The sequence below is a fragment of the Musa acuminata genome, chromosome BXJ3-4 (assembly GCF_036884655.1).
Source record: "Musa acuminata AAA Group cultivar baxijiao chromosome BXJ3-4, Cavendish_Baxijiao_AAA, whole genome shotgun sequence".
NCBI classification, from domain to species: domain Eukaryota; kingdom Viridiplantae; phylum Streptophyta; class Magnoliopsida; order Zingiberales; family Musaceae; genus Musa; species Musa acuminata.
In genome coordinates this window covers 42053717-42073960 of record NC_088352.1, presented here as the reverse complement: position 1 = coordinate 42073960, position 20244 = coordinate 42053717, and the positions used below count along the sequence as shown (strand labels likewise).

At 34.4% G+C, this 20244-nt stretch overlaps 3 protein-coding genes across 4 annotated transcripts; all 3 read left to right on the top strand.

Annotated features, from left to right (window-relative positions):
- The first annotated feature begins 4304 nt into the window (after positions 1-4304).
- Positions 4305-10170, top strand: LOC103982981 (serine/threonine-protein kinase Nek2). 2 transcript variants are annotated; one of them, XM_009400093.3, is made up of 15 exons: positions 4305-4452; positions 5143-5280; positions 5381-5447; positions 5589-5654; positions 6285-6331; positions 6427-6472; positions 6594-6674; positions 6766-6808; positions 6929-6978; positions 7060-7141; positions 7234-7283; positions 8019-8092; positions 8201-8252; positions 8359-8799; positions 9469-10170. In XM_009400093.3, the coding sequence occupies exons 2-15, from the start codon at positions 5195-5197 to the stop codon at positions 10048-10050; spliced, it is 1767 nt and encodes a 588-aa protein (XP_009398368.2). In that variant the 5' UTR covers positions 4305-4452; positions 5143-5194; the 3' UTR covers positions 10051-10170. The 2 variants fall into 2 exon arrangements, with proteins under 2 accessions (XP_009398368.2, XP_065003342.1); XM_065147270.1 differs by lacking the exon at positions 4305-4452 and adding an exon at positions 4589-4606.
- A 797-nt stretch (positions 10171-10967) lies between these two features.
- Positions 10968-13185, top strand: LOC135635707 (uncharacterized). Its single transcript, XM_065146984.1, has 6 exons — positions 10968-11151; positions 11346-11495; positions 11943-12029; positions 12117-12242; positions 12354-12449; positions 12922-13185. Exons 1-6 carry the CDS (start codon positions 11049-11051, stop codon positions 13008-13010), a joined length of 651 nt encoding a protein of 216 aa, XP_065003056.1. The 5' UTR covers positions 10968-11048; the 3' UTR covers positions 13011-13185.
- Positions 13186-15296: 2111 nt separating this feature from the next.
- LOC135635662 (transmembrane emp24 domain-containing protein p24beta3-like) lies at positions 15297-19964 on the top strand. The gene is made up of 4 exons (XM_065146902.1): positions 15297-15564; positions 17741-17927; positions 18267-18374; positions 19604-19964. Exons 1-4 carry the CDS (start codon positions 15343-15345, stop codon positions 19735-19737), a joined length of 651 nt encoding a protein of 216 aa, XP_065002974.1. The 5' UTR covers positions 15297-15342; the 3' UTR covers positions 19738-19964.
- The last annotated feature ends 280 nt before the right edge of the window (positions 19965-20244 follow it).

The window sequence follows — 20244 nt, the reverse complement described above, 5'->3', positions numbered from 1 at the left end:
TAGGTCATCAGTAAGATAATATATTTAATCTGACCTGCTACATGTCAAATATGAGAATCATAGCAACAGTCAAGAGAAAACTCTCAGGTTAAAGCAGTAGCTCAAAGGTTTAAGCTCAGCTAACTGGTCTAAGTTTGGAGACAACGAAGCTAATGCAAAGAATGAGTTGGAAATCACTGTTAGGTTTGTAAAGTTGGAGTCCTCTTTTTCCTGTTCCATTTCCCCGTCTCAGCTTGTCAAAGGTTAATTATCTTGTGAAGTGAAAGGCTTGTCAGGTGGAGGAATGGATTTGAGACAACAAGCAGCAGCAGCAAATCATGATCATGATATAGTTTTGTGGTTGTCTCTCACACTCCTTACTACCCCACCTCCACTTTCCCAAGAACAAGTGTCTTGGTTATGCATCTCTCCTTTACAGTGGGAAAGAACAAAACTATAAATCCATTACAAGTTTTGCAAGCGTGAGATTTTATTGGATAGTTTCTAAACTATGTCAGTGAGACTGATGTTTGGTAATTCTTTTTCATATCCTATTTGGTATTATACAATAGAAACTCTAATTCTTAGTTCTTCACTCATTCTCTTATATGATTTTATTTAATTATAAATTTTTATTTATTTATTTTTAAAGATTATTTTAATTCATTTATATGATTACATATTTTAATTTATTGTACCTTTGATCATATAATTTTTTTTTAAAGATTACATATATATTATATTATATTATATTATATTATATTATATTATATTATATTATATTATATTTATTTAAATAAAAATAAACTGATGGACTGTCTCCATATAGCTACTCTCTTATCATCAATAATAGTTCGGATTTAAAATTTTTCCTAATAACTTGATCATTAGGTTCTCAATAGAAAACTTCATTTCTCTCTTTAGGTTCGAATAAATCTAACTTAGCATCGGATGGGATCCCTTTGCATCCACCTCAGTATGTTATATACTAAAAAGTATAGAGCCACCTAAAATAGTGAAGCTCAATATTTACTCATCAATCATGAAACTAGAATTACTTCTACAAGAACTACGCCTAGTGATTCGGTTTTGACATATCTGATCCAATAGATTGGATATGACACTCCAATAGCAAACTAGATATGGTGAATCCAATCTCAGATCCCACTTTCAGAGAGACAACAAGAATCGACCACTAACCAGCTGATCCGGACTCGATGACACTGAGAAGGACACTCCTGCTGCTGCAGCTGCAGCAAGGAGAGCTAGTACGGGAAGCCCCAGCTTGGAAACTCCGTTTACCAGCCTTGGACTGGTATCATGGCTTGTTTTATCCGTCTGATCCACATCGAACGACTGTGAGAAGATGGCCAACAACTGCAACCTTGATCCTGACTGCACACCAACTTTGTAGTGACATGCGATGAACAAGACGGTCCTCGTTTTAACGCTCCCTGCCTTGTATTTTGTTACAATGACACTGATCCAAGGTAGCATCTTTCGATCATTGCGTTCGTAGCTTCAGATCCTTCCAAGCTTCATCATCACTCAGAAAACACACAGATTGCATGTGAATGATCCCATGCGATCACTCACTTTCTTGTGTAGATAATGAGCACGGAAGAAGAAACTAGAAAAATACTAAACAGTCACCACTAAGATGAGCAACACAACATCAGTCCATGAACAGTTACGTATGATACGATGGCTTCGGATCCATCAATCACCTGAAGAGTTTTTTCCAAGTCCTCTTTATTGTGGGGGAAGCCACACTCTTTCCGAGTAGCTTCAGGGAAACATCATCGAGGGTGTTCTATCCCAAACCACCAGTGATGCACAGACAATGACCTTGAAAATGACCGACTGTATTGAACTATATTTAGTTGTATCTGTTAATGATAATATTATGGTTCAAAGTTTCAGCGATATCCCTCGATATATCTAATGTAATAATACAAGTTAATAGTAATACATCCAGCGATAATATTATATAAAGGAATAGGGTTGGATGGATCTTTGACTAGATGAGAAATATGCAGCTCTGTGCGATGAATGAATCTATGGCACCGACTCCAGCGGAGGTTGAGATTTAATGGAGCATATCCTGAAAGATAGTGAATGGCAGATGGGAAGGTTGCTTTTTTGCTGCAACCCAAACAGTCGATTCAAAGGGTAGCACAGCACCTAAGAACACAAGAACCATGCAGCAGTGTCTGTACCTTCAAGATCTGGTTGGACATCGGAAATCGTACATTTACTTTTTTCTTCTTTTCCTACTTTTTTTGTAACGCAAAGATGTCGGCAGCAACTCAAACTCTTAAGATTTCTAGAAGAACATGAGGAATGAATGCAATGCAGATAAAAGTGTCTGATGAAATTATGATCCTGCGTGTTCCCCACCAGCAATAATTTACTTACCAAGATCTCACGGAGCAATCTTACCATTGCGTCAAGATCCGTGCTCGACACAAATCACAATGACTATATTATTATTATTATTGCCAATAATAATAATAATAATTATTATTGTTAGCAAGTTAGTTCGTGTCTCACAACCTACCTAATGAGAGGGGCCCATAAGTGTGGGGGTCCACCTAAACATTATTTTTCCATACATTAACGATTGACAGATCAACTTATTTTTGTTCATATTATTCCTCGATCAGACGAGTAAATACTAATAATTGGCACAACCGTTCAGATCAACGAATCAATCATCGAAAGACATCGTTGGATACGGAATAACATGTTGATCACGACATGGATAAGACAGTTGATGCTAATGATTTGACGCCATTTTCCTGATCTAAATTGGTGTTGCCGGTAATTTTGTGGTGTCGGTCCATTAATTACATGATGTGGTCCTCATATCAGTCAAAATCTTTTCCTTGTCCCCATCATCAATTCATCAAGATTTCTAATAATCTTATGATAGTTCAACACCGTCATATATTTGTCCTCGAGAGTCGAATTTTGTTCCAATATATATATATATATATATATATATATATATATATATATATATATATGTTTGACCATTAAATGTTGTGAAAAAAATCATTTATATTTTTAATATATGTATGAAGAAAATCACCTAATTGCCAATTCTTTTAATACAAGCAAAATGATCTGTTTATTCCATTGGCGAATTGCATAGTAATTGCGCATCAATTACTTGGATTGGGTCTAAATCTAGTTCGCTACAAATTCAAATTCAAGAATCCTACCAAGAGGGGCCCCAAATCTGGTTGGTGCAAGTTCAAATTCCAAAATTATGAGATGCATCCAATAAATACACATCCAACTACCTAAATGACATTGATCTTTTAATAGGACGTGAAATAAATTGTGGATCTATGATATGCTTTATGACTGTTTACATTATAGAGATTTCCTCATATCAAATTGTAAAGATTTGGGTAATGTTGCTTCTTTGTGATCCGATAATTAGAACTAAAATTATTCATATTGAATATTTCAAGATGCCATATTAGACCATTCTAATATGATAAACGCTTTGTCTTAATCCACGGTGATGTGAGCTCAAGTAAATCAAGTATTAATTATAAAAATATGTCATTGTAGTTAACCTCTATCATAACAAGTTGATTATTAGTCAAAATTCTAGTCTTAATTAATAAAGATGCTAAAACTGTTTTAGGCATTTTAAAGAGATATTTTGGTTATTATATGTATATAATTAGCACACAAACTAATATCAGTCATATTTCAATGACATAAGCAAATAGGTTAGATCAAAATTTAAATGAAAAAATGTCATTTACAAATTTGCAAGGATATATATGTAAAAACATCTTTAAAATATTATATAAAAATACTTATTTTTATATAAGTAATACCAAGGAGGCACTATAACATATTATTTTTTTACTATATTATAATATTTTTTTATATTATTAAAAATACTTATTATAATATATTTTTGATATGCTTATAATATTTTTACCCTATGTTATAGATCAGTTCACCACATGGATCAGTCTATAAGAGAGTGAAAAAAAAAAGATGATTGTGAATATTACTTTCAATTTTGAAAATTTTGAAAATGAGGTTACTTAAAAAAAAAATCTCAAAAAGAGAATTAAAAAAAAAAGGCCAAAGAGAGAGAGAGAGAGAGAGAGAGAGAGAGAGAGAGAGAGAGAGAGAGAGAGAGAATTTTTTACCATTTAAAAAAAGATATTAATTAATATTTTTCATCGAATACCCAAAACAATACAAATGCGCTCTTTATCTTGTTTTAACCTCTTTGCCGCCTCCCTCCCTTCCCGTCCCCTGCGACAGCGACGGAGGAACCTGACGAGAAGTTTAGCTTCTTTTTCTTCTCTCCAAATCCGTCCCTTTCGTACTCGAGCATCTCCCCACGAACGGAGAAGAAGGCTATAAATGCGGCCTCGTGGATGCGTCCATCCATGTCCGCGTCCTACTCGTACCTTGGAGCCACCAATTGCACGGGTAATCATCTCCAAACCTCGTCCGCGTTTTGCGCTGCCAAAATTCACCTGGATTCTCGATTTTTTCCGAAAATTTCACGTTTTCTTGTCTAAAGATCTTGTCTTTTTGAGGCACTTGGAACTCAGACCTTCGTCTGTGGCTGCATTGCGTTCGTGTCGGTGGATTTTGCTTCTTATTTTTCGCCCGTTCTTTGCCCTGCAAGAGGAAACTTATCAAATTATTGTCTAAAAATATTCCATTTCTTTTGATGTACTTGGATTATGGACCTTAATCTCCGGCTGCATTCCATTCGTATCGGAGAATGTTCTCTCTTTTCTGCCATTCCTTTTCTTCTGTGCTACAAAATTGTGTCTTGATTTTCGAATTTTTCTGCAATTTCCAGTTTTTATGCCTAGAAAGCTTAACTTGTTTAGCTGCACCTGGAGTTTGGACCTTAATCTCGGGCTGCACTTTGTTCATATCAGAGAATTTTGCCTCTTCCTTTCACCCATCCAAAGTTTTCCTTCTTTTGGTTTCTGCTTTTATTACACTGACTTTGCATCAAATTTTGGCCTGAAAAAAAGGAACTTATTTTTTGGCAGTTACATGTCATCGAAGAACATTTTTGTAATAGAGCTATGAATGTTCAATTCCTTTTCTTGAGAGCAGCGCTCATCCTTTTTGTGTTTTTCCGTTGTCGGTGTACTCTAGTAACTCAGAATCATAAGCTGAAGGTCAGTTGAAGAAGCATCAATATAAAAGCATGGATCAGTACGAGGTGCTAGAGCAGATCGGTAAAGGATCATTCGGTTCAGCTCTTCTTGTGAGGCATAAAATTGAGAAGAAGAAGTAAGCAAAGCACAGTTTTTATGTTTTTTGCTTTCCTTTTTCTGTGTTTCTCTCTATTAGAAGTAATACTAAGCTTCATCTTCTCCAATGTTTGTTGCAGGTATGTCTTGAAGAAGATTCGTCTTGCTCGGCAGACTGACAGGAGCCGCAGGTCTGCCCACCAGGAAGTAAGTGTTTGTCCTTGCTTACTGAAATATTACATCTGCTAATTATCTGCCAATTTCGGTGATGCCTTTGTATTGCCCACCATTTGTTACTACTGCTTCAAGCCAAGCTAATGGTGTGTTTACAATTCATACTTGTCTCAGATGGAGCTTATTTCTAAGGTGAACAACCCGTTCATTGTGGAATACAAAGATTCCTGGGTTGAAAAGGTTAGGAAAAGCCTTTGTGTGAGATCAGTTGTTATGAACTAGTGTTTGTTGCTATATCTACAACTATATCTGATGTATATGTACAATTATGAGAATAGTACACATGTTTTTTCTAGATGTCCTTTTCATACTCGGTTGATGATCATTAGTATCGGACATCGATGATGGTAAGACTATAATTTGCCTTGACCTTTTCCGACTGAACTGTGAAACAGCTGTTGTAGTATAGATTCATAATCCATGTACATTACACATGGTTTTAATACTGCAATTGCATCCCAAATAAATGCTGACTATTCTAAAAGCATATGTATTCGTGCTACAATTATGCCATTCCTACTAGATTTGCACTTTATTGAGCAAATCAGCCTATTTTTGCTGGCAACCAAAGCAGTAAAACTTTTTAACTTGGATTTGTAGACTTGAAAGCAAAATCATTCCAATTCCTAATTATATTAATTATATAATTATATAATTAATATGCACTTGAATCTTCAAAATATTTGTTATTTCTGTTTCTGTTTTCTAGCTTATTTTGGCTTGGCTTTTCACTTTTATTTCATATGCATGAGATCAATTTATTTCCATGCAATATATCAACTTATGATGTTATTCATGTGATTTTTGCAGGGTTGCTATGTGTGTATTGTGATAGGTTATTGTGAGGGCGGAGATATGTATGTTGTGCATTTCACATGGAACCAGATTTTTTTTTTTCCTTTCCTAACAATAGTTCTTCTCAGCGTTTGTATTAATTTATTTTCTATTACAGGGCTGAAGTCATAAAGAAGGTCAATGGAGCTCTTTTCCCAGAGGAGGTTGTTTGCTTCAGAAATGGAATTTGCTTTTCTTATCATAAATGACAAATGGTTGATTTCTTCTCGTGTGTTCTAAAATATATATCTATATTCTAAAGTTCTTTTATTTATCTTTAAACAGAAACTTTGTAAGTGGCTTGTTCAACTACTTATGGCACTTGATTACTTGCACATGAACCATATTCTGCACCGTGATGTTAAGGTGAGTGAAATTATTTTGCTAACACATATTCCCTTTGGATAAAATTTTCAAAATTTCTGACTACTGACTGTGCTCAACTTTTCTTTCTTAGTGTTCAAATATATTTCTTACAAAAGAGAAAAACATACGTCTTGGTAAGTTCTTTTATATTCATCACAAAGAAACCATTTTGTTACATTGAATTGAATTTAAAATGAATCAAACTTAAGGCTTGTTTAGCTGACATAATAATCTGAAATTTTTATATGATGCAGGTGACTTTGGTCTTGCTAAAATTTTGACCTCTGATGATCTAGCTTGTTCTGTGAGTTCCAAATCCAGCTGATTTCATCTTCATGATACAATTAGTTTCATTTTCACTGACAACTATCGGTCCTTGATGCAGGTTGTTGGCACTCCTAGTTACATGTGCCCTGAACTTCTCGCTGATATACCCTATGGTTCTAAATCTGATATCTGGTCCCTTGGTACAGTCATTTTTCATTATGCTAGACATTTTTTAATTTTTTAACAGCTTTCGAGAATCTAAGATTTCTTTAACGGTTTCTTCACTATCCAGGCTGCTGTATATATGAGATGACAGCCCTCAAGCCTGCATTCAAAGCCTTTGTAAGTTGTACCAAATTTTGTTTTATTTGGAAATATCTGGTTCTCATTATTATTATATCAAAAAAATGGCCTGCAAATGTTGCATTTCTGATGCTAACTAGGCTATGCCTATTTTGACATATGCACATTGCTTATGTATAGCAAACTCACATCACTTGGTATTGCAGAGGTTTTAGGTTACATGGGTGTCATGTGTGCTTATGTGCAGTTAGGTCCACAATTCTTCTGTATGATACATATGGTGACTCAAGATATTCTTTATTAATCTATTTCCATTTTATAGAAATTTCTTACATGGTTACTGATAATAACATGGTATATATTTTAGGTATCCATTGGTGAAAAATTGTGTTCCAACTTACACTCCAGATTTTTTGAAATATTATTAACTCCAAGTCTAGTACTATAGTCAACTCTTGTACTCTTAATGATACATGAATAATGAGCAGAATAGTTGGCTAATCTGTCATAAATGTTTGCTTAGCAAAATCAGGTATTTGTTTGAGATTTCTTTCTTTGGTTCTGTTCAATTAATGTGCATTATTGAACTGTACTATGCTATCTCTAATTAAGCTTTGTGATAGGATCACAATACATCCTCAACTATGCATATTGACTTCAAAATTTGCTATGAAAGTGACATGTTTCTTTAATTTTATTCCAACAATGAAACTGATATTAGGTCCTTTTCATAATTTGTCTAAGATGATTAACTTGTATTTGTTATTTGTGCAGGACATGCAAGGTTTGATAAACAAAATTAACAAGTCCATAGTGGCTCCTCTGCCAAGCACGTATTCTGGTGCATTGTAAGCTTTGTTTATTACATTATCCGACTTTCCATCACTCCTAACATTTAAACAAATGAGCTTCAGAAGACTGATTTTCTGATACATTTTTGTTATCATCACATGCAGTCGAGGACTCATAAAAAGTATGTTAAGAAAAAACCCAGAACATAGACCAAGTGTATGTATTTTGGCCAATCTTTGATACATATGCTTAGAACTGCTTACTTTTGTGCCGATTTACTCCCTCTTTCTGCTAAGTCTGTAAATTTCTCATATTCCAACAGGCTGCTGAACTGCTCAAGCACCCACACCTTCAGCCTTATGTGCTTGAAGTCAATTTAAAGTCTCCTACATGGAATAGGCTTCCTATTATGCAAACTAAAAACAATCATTTGAAGAAAATTACATTCCTTGATGCCAGCAATGATTCCATGTGCAATGACATGGAGAAAAGGAGGTCTTTCAGCAGTGAGAAGATATTGAAACTGAATAAGCCTGTAGCTGAGCATGACTCTTTTGATTCCACTCAGACAATTAAAGTTTATCCAAATTATCCAAACCAAAGACTAAAAGGTCAGGTTGGGGATATAGATGTGTATAAAGCGAATAGTGAGAAACACTCGCCTACTGTGAAGACACCCAGATATACTCCTAAATCCTTCACAACTCCAAGGAAGGTAGTGGAGCCATCAAAATCATCGCATACTGGAGGAGATCATGAACTGGTAAGGCTAGAATATCCATATGTTAGTGTGATGAATATATCTGAATATTCCCTTTTTCTTAGTTCACGTGCATATATCTGGATTAGCTTCTAAAAGTTAGTTTCACATTTGCCCATCCATGATTGTTAAACTGTTTTCCAAAACCTACAAAATATGGGTTCAATATGTAGATAAAAGCAGTTATATTTTCACTATTATGTGCCATGATAAACACACACAAGAAAAAGCATGGCCTACTGCATGGACTCCTCCGAATCACAGTCTGGAAAGGGTCTATATGCAGCCTTACTCTCACAAGCGGACAGCTTGTTTTCATACTTCGGACACTAACACTCAGGCATCAACGGTGCATCCTTATACATGATATTCACTATTGTTTGACTTTCATTTGGTCCTTAAGATCTTCAGTGCATGTTTTTGGTAATAATGAATCATTGGTTCCAATTTCATTGGGAGCATATGGCATGATTTTGTTTTTCTGGTTGCTACTTGTATGAGTGTTTGTTTGATTTAACATGATCTGTCTGTTTAATGATTTGCTAGTTGAAATTTTTGAATGAGATGATAAAGAGGACTTTCTCAGTAACTTGAATGCATAAAATTGGTCATTTGTATCAGAAATATATATATTTTTTTTGCTGAGAACTATTTTTGGTACTCCCATTGCAGCTTCCATCACGAATTACAACAGATAAAAGTGGACAACACACTGGAAGAACATCTCTTCCTTCATCGAAATCTGAGACCCCTTATAGACACAAAGTTGGTATTATCAACCCGATGGAATCCCCCGATATTTCAGTGAATTCCCCTCGAATAGACAGAATAGCAGAATTTCCATTAGCCTCATTTAAAGACCCACTGTTCACCATCCAAAAGCTCCCTTCAGATCATGACTCTTCTCTCATTCCTCATTGTGGAGACTGTTCAATCACCAAAGATAAATGCACTGTTCAAATCTTTCGATCCAAAGGGGACAATAGGAACTATTCTTCAGACCGAAGTCCAGTAGCCGCAGATGTGTCAAGTCGAGGCTCATCTGAATCAATGCAGCGGAGGTTTGACACCTCATCATATGAACAGCGGGCAGAGGCTTTGGAGGGATTGCTTGAATTTAGTGCACAGTTGCTACAACAGGAGAGGTTTGAAGAATTGGGGATTTTGCTGAAGCCATTTGGCCCTGAGAAGGTCTCCCCAAGAGAGACAGCTATATGGTTAACAAAGAGCTTTAAAGAAACTGCAGTGTGTTGATGTATTCAAGTCTTTTTTGTTGCTGCTTACTTCATAGAAATCAAAGTGAGCTTGTCACTTTATTATAGATGGTTGTCTTTGTTATCTTAAAGCTATGTAACCTGCTGTAGGTTGAAAGTCTGCCAACGTATCTTGAAATTAGATGTGGTTTCTCTGTATGACATATATTATTACTAGGCTATGTTGATTTTTTATGTTACTGTGGCCTCATTCCTTCTTTATTGTCTATGTATATCTTCTTTGTTTTGAATTTGTAAGTACTAAATGTGCAAGTTAATCTCTTATTCTGATCACTGAACCAAATTATGCTGTTACCTTTTTGGTGTCATCTATCCAATCTGCACTTAACATGGAAATAATATCTGAAGTTTCTGATGCCCATGAAATGACTTCTTTGATGCAACACAATTTCAAGCTTTGGTCAATTGCCTTGAAGGATAGACATTTGTGTTTATTTCTGTGCTTGTGCCTAAAAAGATACATGAAAAGTAGCTTATTTCTAGCATAAACTGCCATTGAGCATATACAGAACAAAGATGAAAATTTAGACTGTTACTGTTAACTGTAAGTCAGGTCCAAAGAAAAAAATTGAAACTTGAAAGCATGTCAATTTAAAGCTCATCATCATAATTAATCCATTTCAATTCACATAACATATTCTTGTTTTTGGTTTCTGAGGATGCATGTCAGAGAGGCCCAATTAATTATCTTAATTAATTAGTCCAAGATGATGCATTAAGGTAAAGGAAATATGGAGGACATTCAGTTTAGATGGCAAAATACTGCTTCCATGAGCATTACCAGAGATGGCTTCTAAGAAGTTTCTCATTCCATATGACTTTCTCTCACAATCTGACTCTTCCATAAATCTTGGTCCAACTACCCACTGTCCATTATAACCTCCCATCATCCACCACCCTCCAACCAAGCCCTCACTTCTTCCTGATCAAAAACTTGAAGGAGAGAAACAACACAAGTGTAGAGAGAGAAAGAAAGATATGTGTTTGGCTGTGGCTGCAATTTTGTTGGCTATGATCCAAGTTCTCTCTCCCTCACTGACCCCAGAAGCAGCTGCAGCAGATGTGCCATCTCCTGTCCTCGGTATGCTAAATTTTCTTTCATGATCTCATTTAACATCTCCATATGACCTGTTTTGAAGTAACCTTGTATAGCCTTTGATTGAATAGGTTCTAGTTTGATACTACCTTTGATGATAAATGACTACTTTGTGGTGTGTTTGCATTGTCATGATTACTTTCATCTCCGAAGCTTACTGATAGGCTTGTTGTTCTTAGGTGGAATGTGTGATGATGTGGACTGTGGAAGGGGACTCTGCCAGACATCGGCAAACTCGACATTTGGGTTTGAGTGCAAGTGTGATCATGGATGGACTCAGCTTCAGTTCCTTGACCATGTGCCCTTCCTTCCCTGTGTCATCCCAAAATGTAAGTCTCAGCTGTGTTCTTGTTGTGGTTTATCTATCAGAAGTCGGCAAGTAGTGCAGACTTGGCACTCTTTTCTTAATAGATTGACAGCTTGATCAGTGACAGCAACTAATGTGGAAGATAATACCACCTTCTTAACTTATCTAATGTCTTCACTCTGTGATCTTAATTTGGCCCTATTGTTCCCTCAAAAGAATTCTGCATTGATGGAACCCAAGAAAATGGTGGTAGTGCTGATGATGCACTCAGTGGATATGTTAGTGTTGGTTCTCAGAAGCTAAACGATTACTAGTTTGTAAAACAAAAGATGTCTGCAAGAGCATGATGAACTAAGAAGAGATGAGCAGAATCAAATAGCAAATAGCTGGTGCATGACTTGTGGTTAATTTGTTTGGCATCTCAATTCTCATGTCATGTAAACAGTCTCAAAGCATACTTTTTTTACAGGTGCATTTGATTATGCTTGTTACAATGATTCCATGGTTCACGCACCTACTACATTTCCTGAAGCTACTGATCTGTCCCTTCTTGATCGTAAATTATCATAAACCTTCCTTCTTGGTTTGATCTTCACTAACCATAATGAAGTGTAGTAATTTGTTATTTTTGTCTTGTCGATAGCATGCAGGTGGTCTTTCTGTGGAAGTGGGACATGCATAAGAACATCTAGTTTCCGACATCACTGCGAGTGCAGAGAAGGTTTCAGCAACCTTCTAAACCTCACCAACCTCCCTTGTTTCAGAGATTGTAAGGCTAGGGAACCATGAATTCAGTGTCAACAAATAGCAGATATGCTTGTGTTGTAATCATATAGGAGTGTTTAGACTTGTAAGCTTAAACATGAGGTCATTTTTGCAGGTGTTGTTATGGCAGATTGCCCAACTCTGGGGTTTACATTATCAAATGGCTCCTCTCCATCTTCCTCACCTAATTTTCCTGAGACAAGCAATAGAGGTAAGGGTGGTTCTCCAAATAATCTCCAAATAATCTCTAGCTTATCTAATTGCAACTTGGCCTGAAAGAGTCAGGTACAACAAAATTTATTGGCTTTGATGTTAAATGTAATACAATTAATGATTCATTGTCTGCCTTGACCAACCTTCTTACAGTTACTGAAATTATTATTTCCTCTTTGCTTTGTCTTTATGCTAAAGTCAAATCCTTTCATTCTATTGTTTTATTAGTTTAACAGTGAGTTGCATTTGGTGGAGTTAGTCACCTAAACACCTGATATCACTTGTGCCTAGATTTGTATATAGCAAAACAAATACTTGAGAGGCCATGAACTTTGCAACTTCAAATGTTTACCATAGAAAATGGCTTTCAATTATTTAGGTAAAGGGGAAAAAAAAGTAACTTCTTTACAAAAATAAATAAAATGAAATAATGAGGTCATGAACTAATATAGCTATTTCTATTGTATCAGCTTCTCCCACTCAAAGGAAGTTCCTGTGGCTGTACATTATCACAATATGTGTGGTGATGGTGCAAACAACACAGAAGTATGAAGTATAAACAGGAATCACCATCAGCATGGAGTAAGATGAGTTTGTCCTCAGAGATGAAGTGATAGGAGACTGTATACTCTTCTAAAAATTTGCCTCTTTGTATACTGAAAGACCACTTCTACAGAAAAAGAAGTGGAGGAAAGCCCTGAATTCTTTTCATTTTGTTTCTTTTGTTTAGCCTAATGCTTATATGGATATATATACATGGAGATGTACTGAGCAGAATTATGTTTTGATTTTTCACTTAATCAGCCTTTCAACTTTTTCTGATTTTATGGATGTATAAACTAATTAAATTATCAAAAAGATGTGATAGCCAAGTAATCCATAACTAGCATGATAGAACCCTAATTTACTCTGATATCGAAAGTCAGAGAAAAAATAAATTCATTTATAAAAATTCAATAGGTGTATAATTATTAATCCAAGTTTAAATATTTGGCTTAAAACTTCTTGTCCATCTAAGCTGCTGAAACAAAGAAGTTGCAGCCCACCATGATCTATGGAATCCATGCAGATAGAGAATAAAAGAGCTTTCACTTATTTATTGCAGTACAGACATTGGAAGTGGGAGTAGATTTATTAAATTATTGGGCTAAATGTATTTACCATTATTAATTTAGATTAAATATTTAGGATCATAAAATTCTCAGACAAACATAACAGAAGATCTTTAATCTAAAAAATTAGTCAAAATGTAGAAATTGTGGAGTAAAATGGTGTCATTGATGGTTAGTGGAAGATGTATGGGATTAATGACCAAGATGATATATATATATATATATATATATATATATATATATATATATATATATATATATATATATATATATATATATATATATATATATATAATATGAGCAGCTAAGAGAGAATGTCAAAATTAAGTTCTATGCTCAGGCCAATGTTAAGTTGACCACAGGTCATGATTTAAAGGGCATATGAGGCACATAAACTAATTAATATTTAATTTTTTTTTAAAAAAGCTTGCTATTAGTAAACCCTTTATAAAAATAATCAAATATAATCTTACTATTTATAGTCCCTGAATTACTATCATATTCTTATAATCAGAACATCTTATTTACTCTAGTTGTATCAATGAAAAAGATTGAGAGGAAAAAGGAAAAGACGACAAGGGTATAAAGAAAATTAAAAAGATGATAAGGATATATATGTTTATTTAAAAGGATCTCTTAGTAATATTAAAAGTTCTTAATATGATTGTAAATAGCAAAAAAGGTTACAAGTATAAATGGGTAATTTATTAAAAAAAAAAAGTTAACTAGGGTGTTATAGATTTAGTTGGATTTTATATCACTTGTAAAAGAGAATACGAGTTATAGACTTAGTTGGATTTTATATCTGTAAAAGATCACTCTTTTTAAAATCTCCTCTTATGATTCATGACTTATGAAAGAAAATACGAATTAGCGAAAATGTTTAACTCGTGATTTCACAAATAGACATTTTAGTAAACACTCGATAATTAATATGTTTCATATAACTTTTTATTTTTATTTAAATTTAGGATGATTAAATTTTTTAAAATAAAAATATTTTATATTAGAATTAATATATTTTTAATATGTTCTAAATGAGTATAACCTAATGTAAGTAAAATGTGAGGAGGAGGAGGAGGCGGCGGAGGAGAGGGGGAGTAGAAAAAAAAAAAGAGAGAAGAGGGAACGAGCGAAGTGGCTGATGGAGAGAGAGAGAGAGAGAGGAGGAAACTAGATGAGAAAGCTAACAAGGAGAGGGAGGAAGAGGAGACACTGAGGTAGTAGAGGGAGGAGGAGGTAGTGGTGGGAGGAAAATGAGATAGTAGAGGTGAAGTGAGAGGAGGAAGAGAAAACGGCAAGAAGAAAAAGGAGACCATTTAAAAAAATCAAGAATAATTTAGGGCTCAATTAAATTAAATTAAATTAAATTAAATAGTTAAATTTTAGATGAACCGATTTCATTCTATTCATATTTAAAAAAAACAATTTTAAAAATGAAGTCAAACGTAATCGAAGGATAATTGTTATCTTTTTTATGATTTTATTGAGGATATTTTGATTAAAAAACCACTGATAAAAACAAGTAGTAAAAATATATTACAAGGGTTTTCCGGTAAATTACCTAATATAAATCTCAAAAAAAAAAAATTGAGAGTGCTAATACGCAAAAAAAGAGGAAAAAATATTTTACTTTTACATACCAATCCTTGCAAAGTTTCATAAATAACATATTTGCCCTCAAGTTTTGATTTATATATAATGAACTTGTATATGTAGGAAAGCTTGTTACAAAGTTCATGAGTGCTTCGAACCCCAGGCGATCGAGTCTGGAGATTCATGGAGAAGAGGCAGAGATGGATCGGGCTCGCGGAGGTCTTTCTGATCGTGGGGCTTCTCCTCAGCTGCCCTCGCCGTCTCTCCGCTCTGTCCGTGACGGTGAACGACTTGGAGTGCGTCTACGAGTTCGTCCCCTACGAGGGCGATACCGTGTCCGGCAATTTCGTCGTCGTGGATCATGATATCTTTTGGGGCTCTGATCACCCCGGCATTGATCTCATCGTAAGTGACGCCAATTCCCTTTGTCTGCGGACCAAGGTTTATTTCTTTCTTTTTGGTTGGAGGGCGGAATTAGGCGGTCTGGATCTGGATCTACTTCTGGAATCTGCTGCAGTTTTTGTTCTCCTGTTAAATTCTTTGGGTATTTCATTAAGCTGATTTCTCTCGCTAGAGAAAGTCTAAATCTTTCCTTTTCCTGCTGGAAATTCGTTAATCAGACCCAATAATTTGGATTTTGTTTTGATTCTGAAAATGTGCTATTTTCTTATTGTATGCTAAATATGTGACATCGATGCTGAACGTATACCTTGTCTTTCTTATAATTAGAGGTAAAATAAATTTATTTTCTTGTTTGCTTTGTTCAGTAGCTTTGTTCAAAGTCGGAAAAATGCTGATAGCTTTGGTAGCAAATTTTTTTTGTATGACAATCTTGTACATTTAAAGATTATATATTTCAGAGCGAACTTGCAATAATCTATATTCAGGGGCTGTTCTTGGTACTCATTCTATACATAGCCATTTTTGGTTTATACGTCAAAATAAACTAATTTAATTAGTCATTAAATGTAGTTCCTTATGTCAGCTAAAAACAAATTTGTCTGTAGGATAAGTGTGTCCATTTCGTTAAGTAGATTTTGAATTTACCTCACCCAGTGTATTGCTTTCGAGCCCACCGTGGTGTAATCATGCATGGTAGTCCATCTTTGTGCTCTAATTTGATATACAAAATATATAGCAAATATAGGGCATTAAGTTGATGCGGCAACTAACTAAAGTTAAGTGAATTTATAAGATTGAGTCGAAAGATGAGGGGTAAAAATTATGAAAAAAAGAAGTCTAGAATTTGGGAGCTAAGATAGTAAGGCCATGTAGCCTAAAGAAACATTTCTGAATTTTCATTATTCCATTTATATATTTCAGCCATGCAAGACTGTGTTTATAGGAGAGCTAAAACATTTATTTGCCACTAAGAAATTGGATAAGATAAGGGCTTAATCTTCTTGTTGCAGTTGGATCTTAACTAGAACTTTGTAAGGATAATGATAGAAATCCTAGCTAAACATCTTTTCAAATAAATAAGAGATAAAACCTAAAGTAACAATAAAAAAATTGAACATAAGAATCATCCCAAATATGGATGAATATAAGCCTCAAATCAGATAACAACATAAATAACTAATAAAAGTTGATACCTTGTCCCTAAATTGGGATGCATCAGCTAGTGACTCATGGTCAATCAATAATAGCCCCTGAAAAGAGTGCACGATACCTATGTCTTGGCTGAGTGACAAACATTGGAATTCAGTCTTCCATTGTTTGGCACATCTGCTTCTTCTGGCAACAGCTAAAGTTTTCAAAGTCTCTGTGTACTAAATTGTAAAGGTCTCTTGGAGCCTAGGTGCTAGTACTGAGAGGGAGCATTGCCTCGTTCGAGTATGGCACACTTAGGATGGCAGTTGCTAAAAGATACTTAAATCATATTACAGCACAACAATTGTCTATTTGTTGTTATCCATATAACAAAAATGTTAATTTGGACATGTTAGCTCAAATGGTATAGCACTCTGTTCATTGCGAAATATATGAATATGAAGATGAGGTTACATCTTCGAAGAGGAAAGAAGGCTGCTACAAATATCAAGGAAAAAAAGAAAAGAAAAGGTAAGAGCAGCAATGTAGGAACATAAACAAATAAAAAACAATCATGGAGTAAAATTAGTACAAGAGCAATATAAATACAAAGTAAGGAATTTTTTTTTTCACTTTTAGTTTCTCTCTTGGGGAAAGGAACTATATTCTAATGTAAAAAGTGAAGAGTAAGCTTTTTCTTGAAGTTGTCTTATGTTGTTATGAGTTTCTGATCTGCATATCTGGGAAACTTGAATTGTTCTTGAGCATGATACACCATGCTTGGATATGTTTTATATAGTATTTATGAGTGAAAGAAACATTAAAAAGCACTATTTCAAGATCTTCAAATTTTAAGATGCAAAAAAGATGATGAAACTGTTTCTTATTTTGCTGAGTCTGTTAAAAATTAATTCACATCTTCTTGTAACAACTAATTGAACCCTTCTTTTATTGGCATTCATGCCTTCGTCTTAATACGGACATTGTTGTTATTAACTTTTTTTATGATAACATTGTGGTACCTGTCTTTAATTATTGAAATATGTAGGTGACGTCTCCAGCTGGTAACACTGTGCATACCATGAAGGGAACTTCTGGTGACAAATTTGAGTTCAAGGCTCCAAGAGCTGGAATGTACAAGTTTTGTTTTCATAATGCAAACAGAGCTCCAGAGACTGTCTCCTTTTACATTCATGTAGGCCATATTCCAAATGAACATGACCTAGCCAAAGACGGTTAGTCTCAATGAACCTAATGGTGATATTGAGGATACAACCTAATTTACTTGGGGAATTTCAGAGGTTTTACCTTTCTTTTAATTATGATGAAGGTAAAACACATCGTTTGCTTAATCTATAGTTGAATGCCAACGATCTTATTGTTGCTCACAAGGAAGAAGCCTAACTAAAAAATATAATAAAATTGGTAAAGTTTTGCTTTAGTTCCATCATTTTTGCAAAACCTAAAATATTGTCATAGAGAAAGGGCGACATCGCACATGTATGTGACAAATGCTGCACTCTATTTATTTATTATATTATTTAACAAAAGTTCTTGTAACTAATCTCATGCAGAGCATCTGGATCCAATAAATGTGAAAATTGCGCAGCTTAGGGAAGCATTAGAGTCTGTCACAGCAGAACAACGTTATTTAAAAGCACGTGAAGCTCGCCATCGCCACAGTAAGCTAATTTATCTAACTTATGTACTTGATTGACTAGACCATGGAGAAATTGATTATACATGTATGTTAATTTTTATTTTACATTGAAAAATAATGCTATGAATTCTTTCTAGTTCTTAATTATTCAGGCTTTTCAGTTGTTTGTTAGTGTATAAAGAAAATATGTTTTATAGACCTTAATCATTTTAGATTAAAATTTAAAGTGGAAAATCCTATGAAATCTTTAGAAACAAATTTATTGCAAAAACAAAAGAAGAAATGCCTACTGGTTGTTTCTAGTTTTGAGAGCATTATTTAATGCATTATAATATGTTTTATAAGTTTGTAGCCATTCTTTCATCAAAATAATGATCCAAATGGTATTATAGCAATAATCTGCCCATTTGGTTTTGTTCTCCAAGAAAAAAATAATATTTCTCAAACACCAAGATGAGAAAAGTCTGGATTTGTTTTCTTAGTTTTCATTCTCATTTTCTGGAGAATAGTTTTCACCCTTGAAAAACAACTAAAGTGTAACTTAAAAAAAAAAAACCTAGAAAATTCTTTTTGTTGTTTCCATTTGTTTTCACTCGATTATTCTTAACATTCAAAATCACCTTTGGGTGCATATTTTAAATCATTGACTATAAATTATCGACATTAATCATTATTTTCATAATTATATATGTGGTACTCCCCCTAATGCACAATTCAGACTGTGCAGCCTTACTCTAAATATATATTTAGAGAGACTAAATATAGAGATACTGTTTATTCACTGGTGGGTCGGGCTGGGTTTGGCTCGAACCTATATGTGCTTGCTGTCCCATCTCAATCCAACCTGACCAGGCTCGAGCCTTTCCCACCTCTGGTTTGTCCAATAACTTTTTGAGTTCACTAGGATTTTATTCCATCAAGGAATCCAAAAAGAAACTTATTTTCATTTGATCCTTTGATTGGCTTAAAGGATATAGTAGATTGCAGTCAAGACTAAACATTATATAATTTTATTATGTTTAGATGTGGAACTCAAATCATGGTTTTATTAAGTTTCTAAATCATGCATGTAATAATGTAATTGGAACTAATCTAAGAGGTTGTTAATTATGATCTTAGATGGAGAGATTTTCTATCTTCCAAAGTCATAATTGCTTGTGTATTTAGCTGGAATCTTGGAGATTTTAATCCCTTAATGCAATAAGTGCTGCATATTTATTTCACTTTTTCTAATTTTCACTTCCAATGCAGCAAATGAGAGCACAAGAAAGCGCCTTACATTCTATACAGTTATGGAGTACTTAGTGCTGGCTTGTGCTAGTGGACTTCAGGTTGTTTACATCCGACGCCTTTTCAATCGATCAGTGGCATATAACAGGGTCTAGACTTCATTGAGCCTTCATTTTATTCTTCGACATTGTTTATGTACCATCACTAACTTTTGCTGGTAGTTATTTATTTTTTGTTTCAAGTTTTCCCTGCCATAGTTCTTGTCGCAGAGGTTGTTTTAATTTATGTTTTGAAAGCAAGTTGGTAAAAGGAGTAGAAAACTTGATTGGTTCCGTTTTGATCTCTGGAACATAACTATATTGTTAGTCTTTTGGAAACCATCTGTTTGGCTTCTCATCTCAGTACTCTTGTATGACTCCAATAGTTTTCAGATAATTGCTCCACTGAAGATATGGTCTGTATTAAAACATGGCCTATATATATAGTCTTTTAAAATATGCTGACACTCAAAACTGTACATGTGATACTACTGTAATAATCTATTTTCTTATAGATATTTGGCCCAAATTTGATTAACAAGCATCCTTATCAATGGATCAAATAGGCACAAGTTCAGAAAAAAACCAATCTGCCTCTTCCTAGGAGTAACAATGGATATCAAT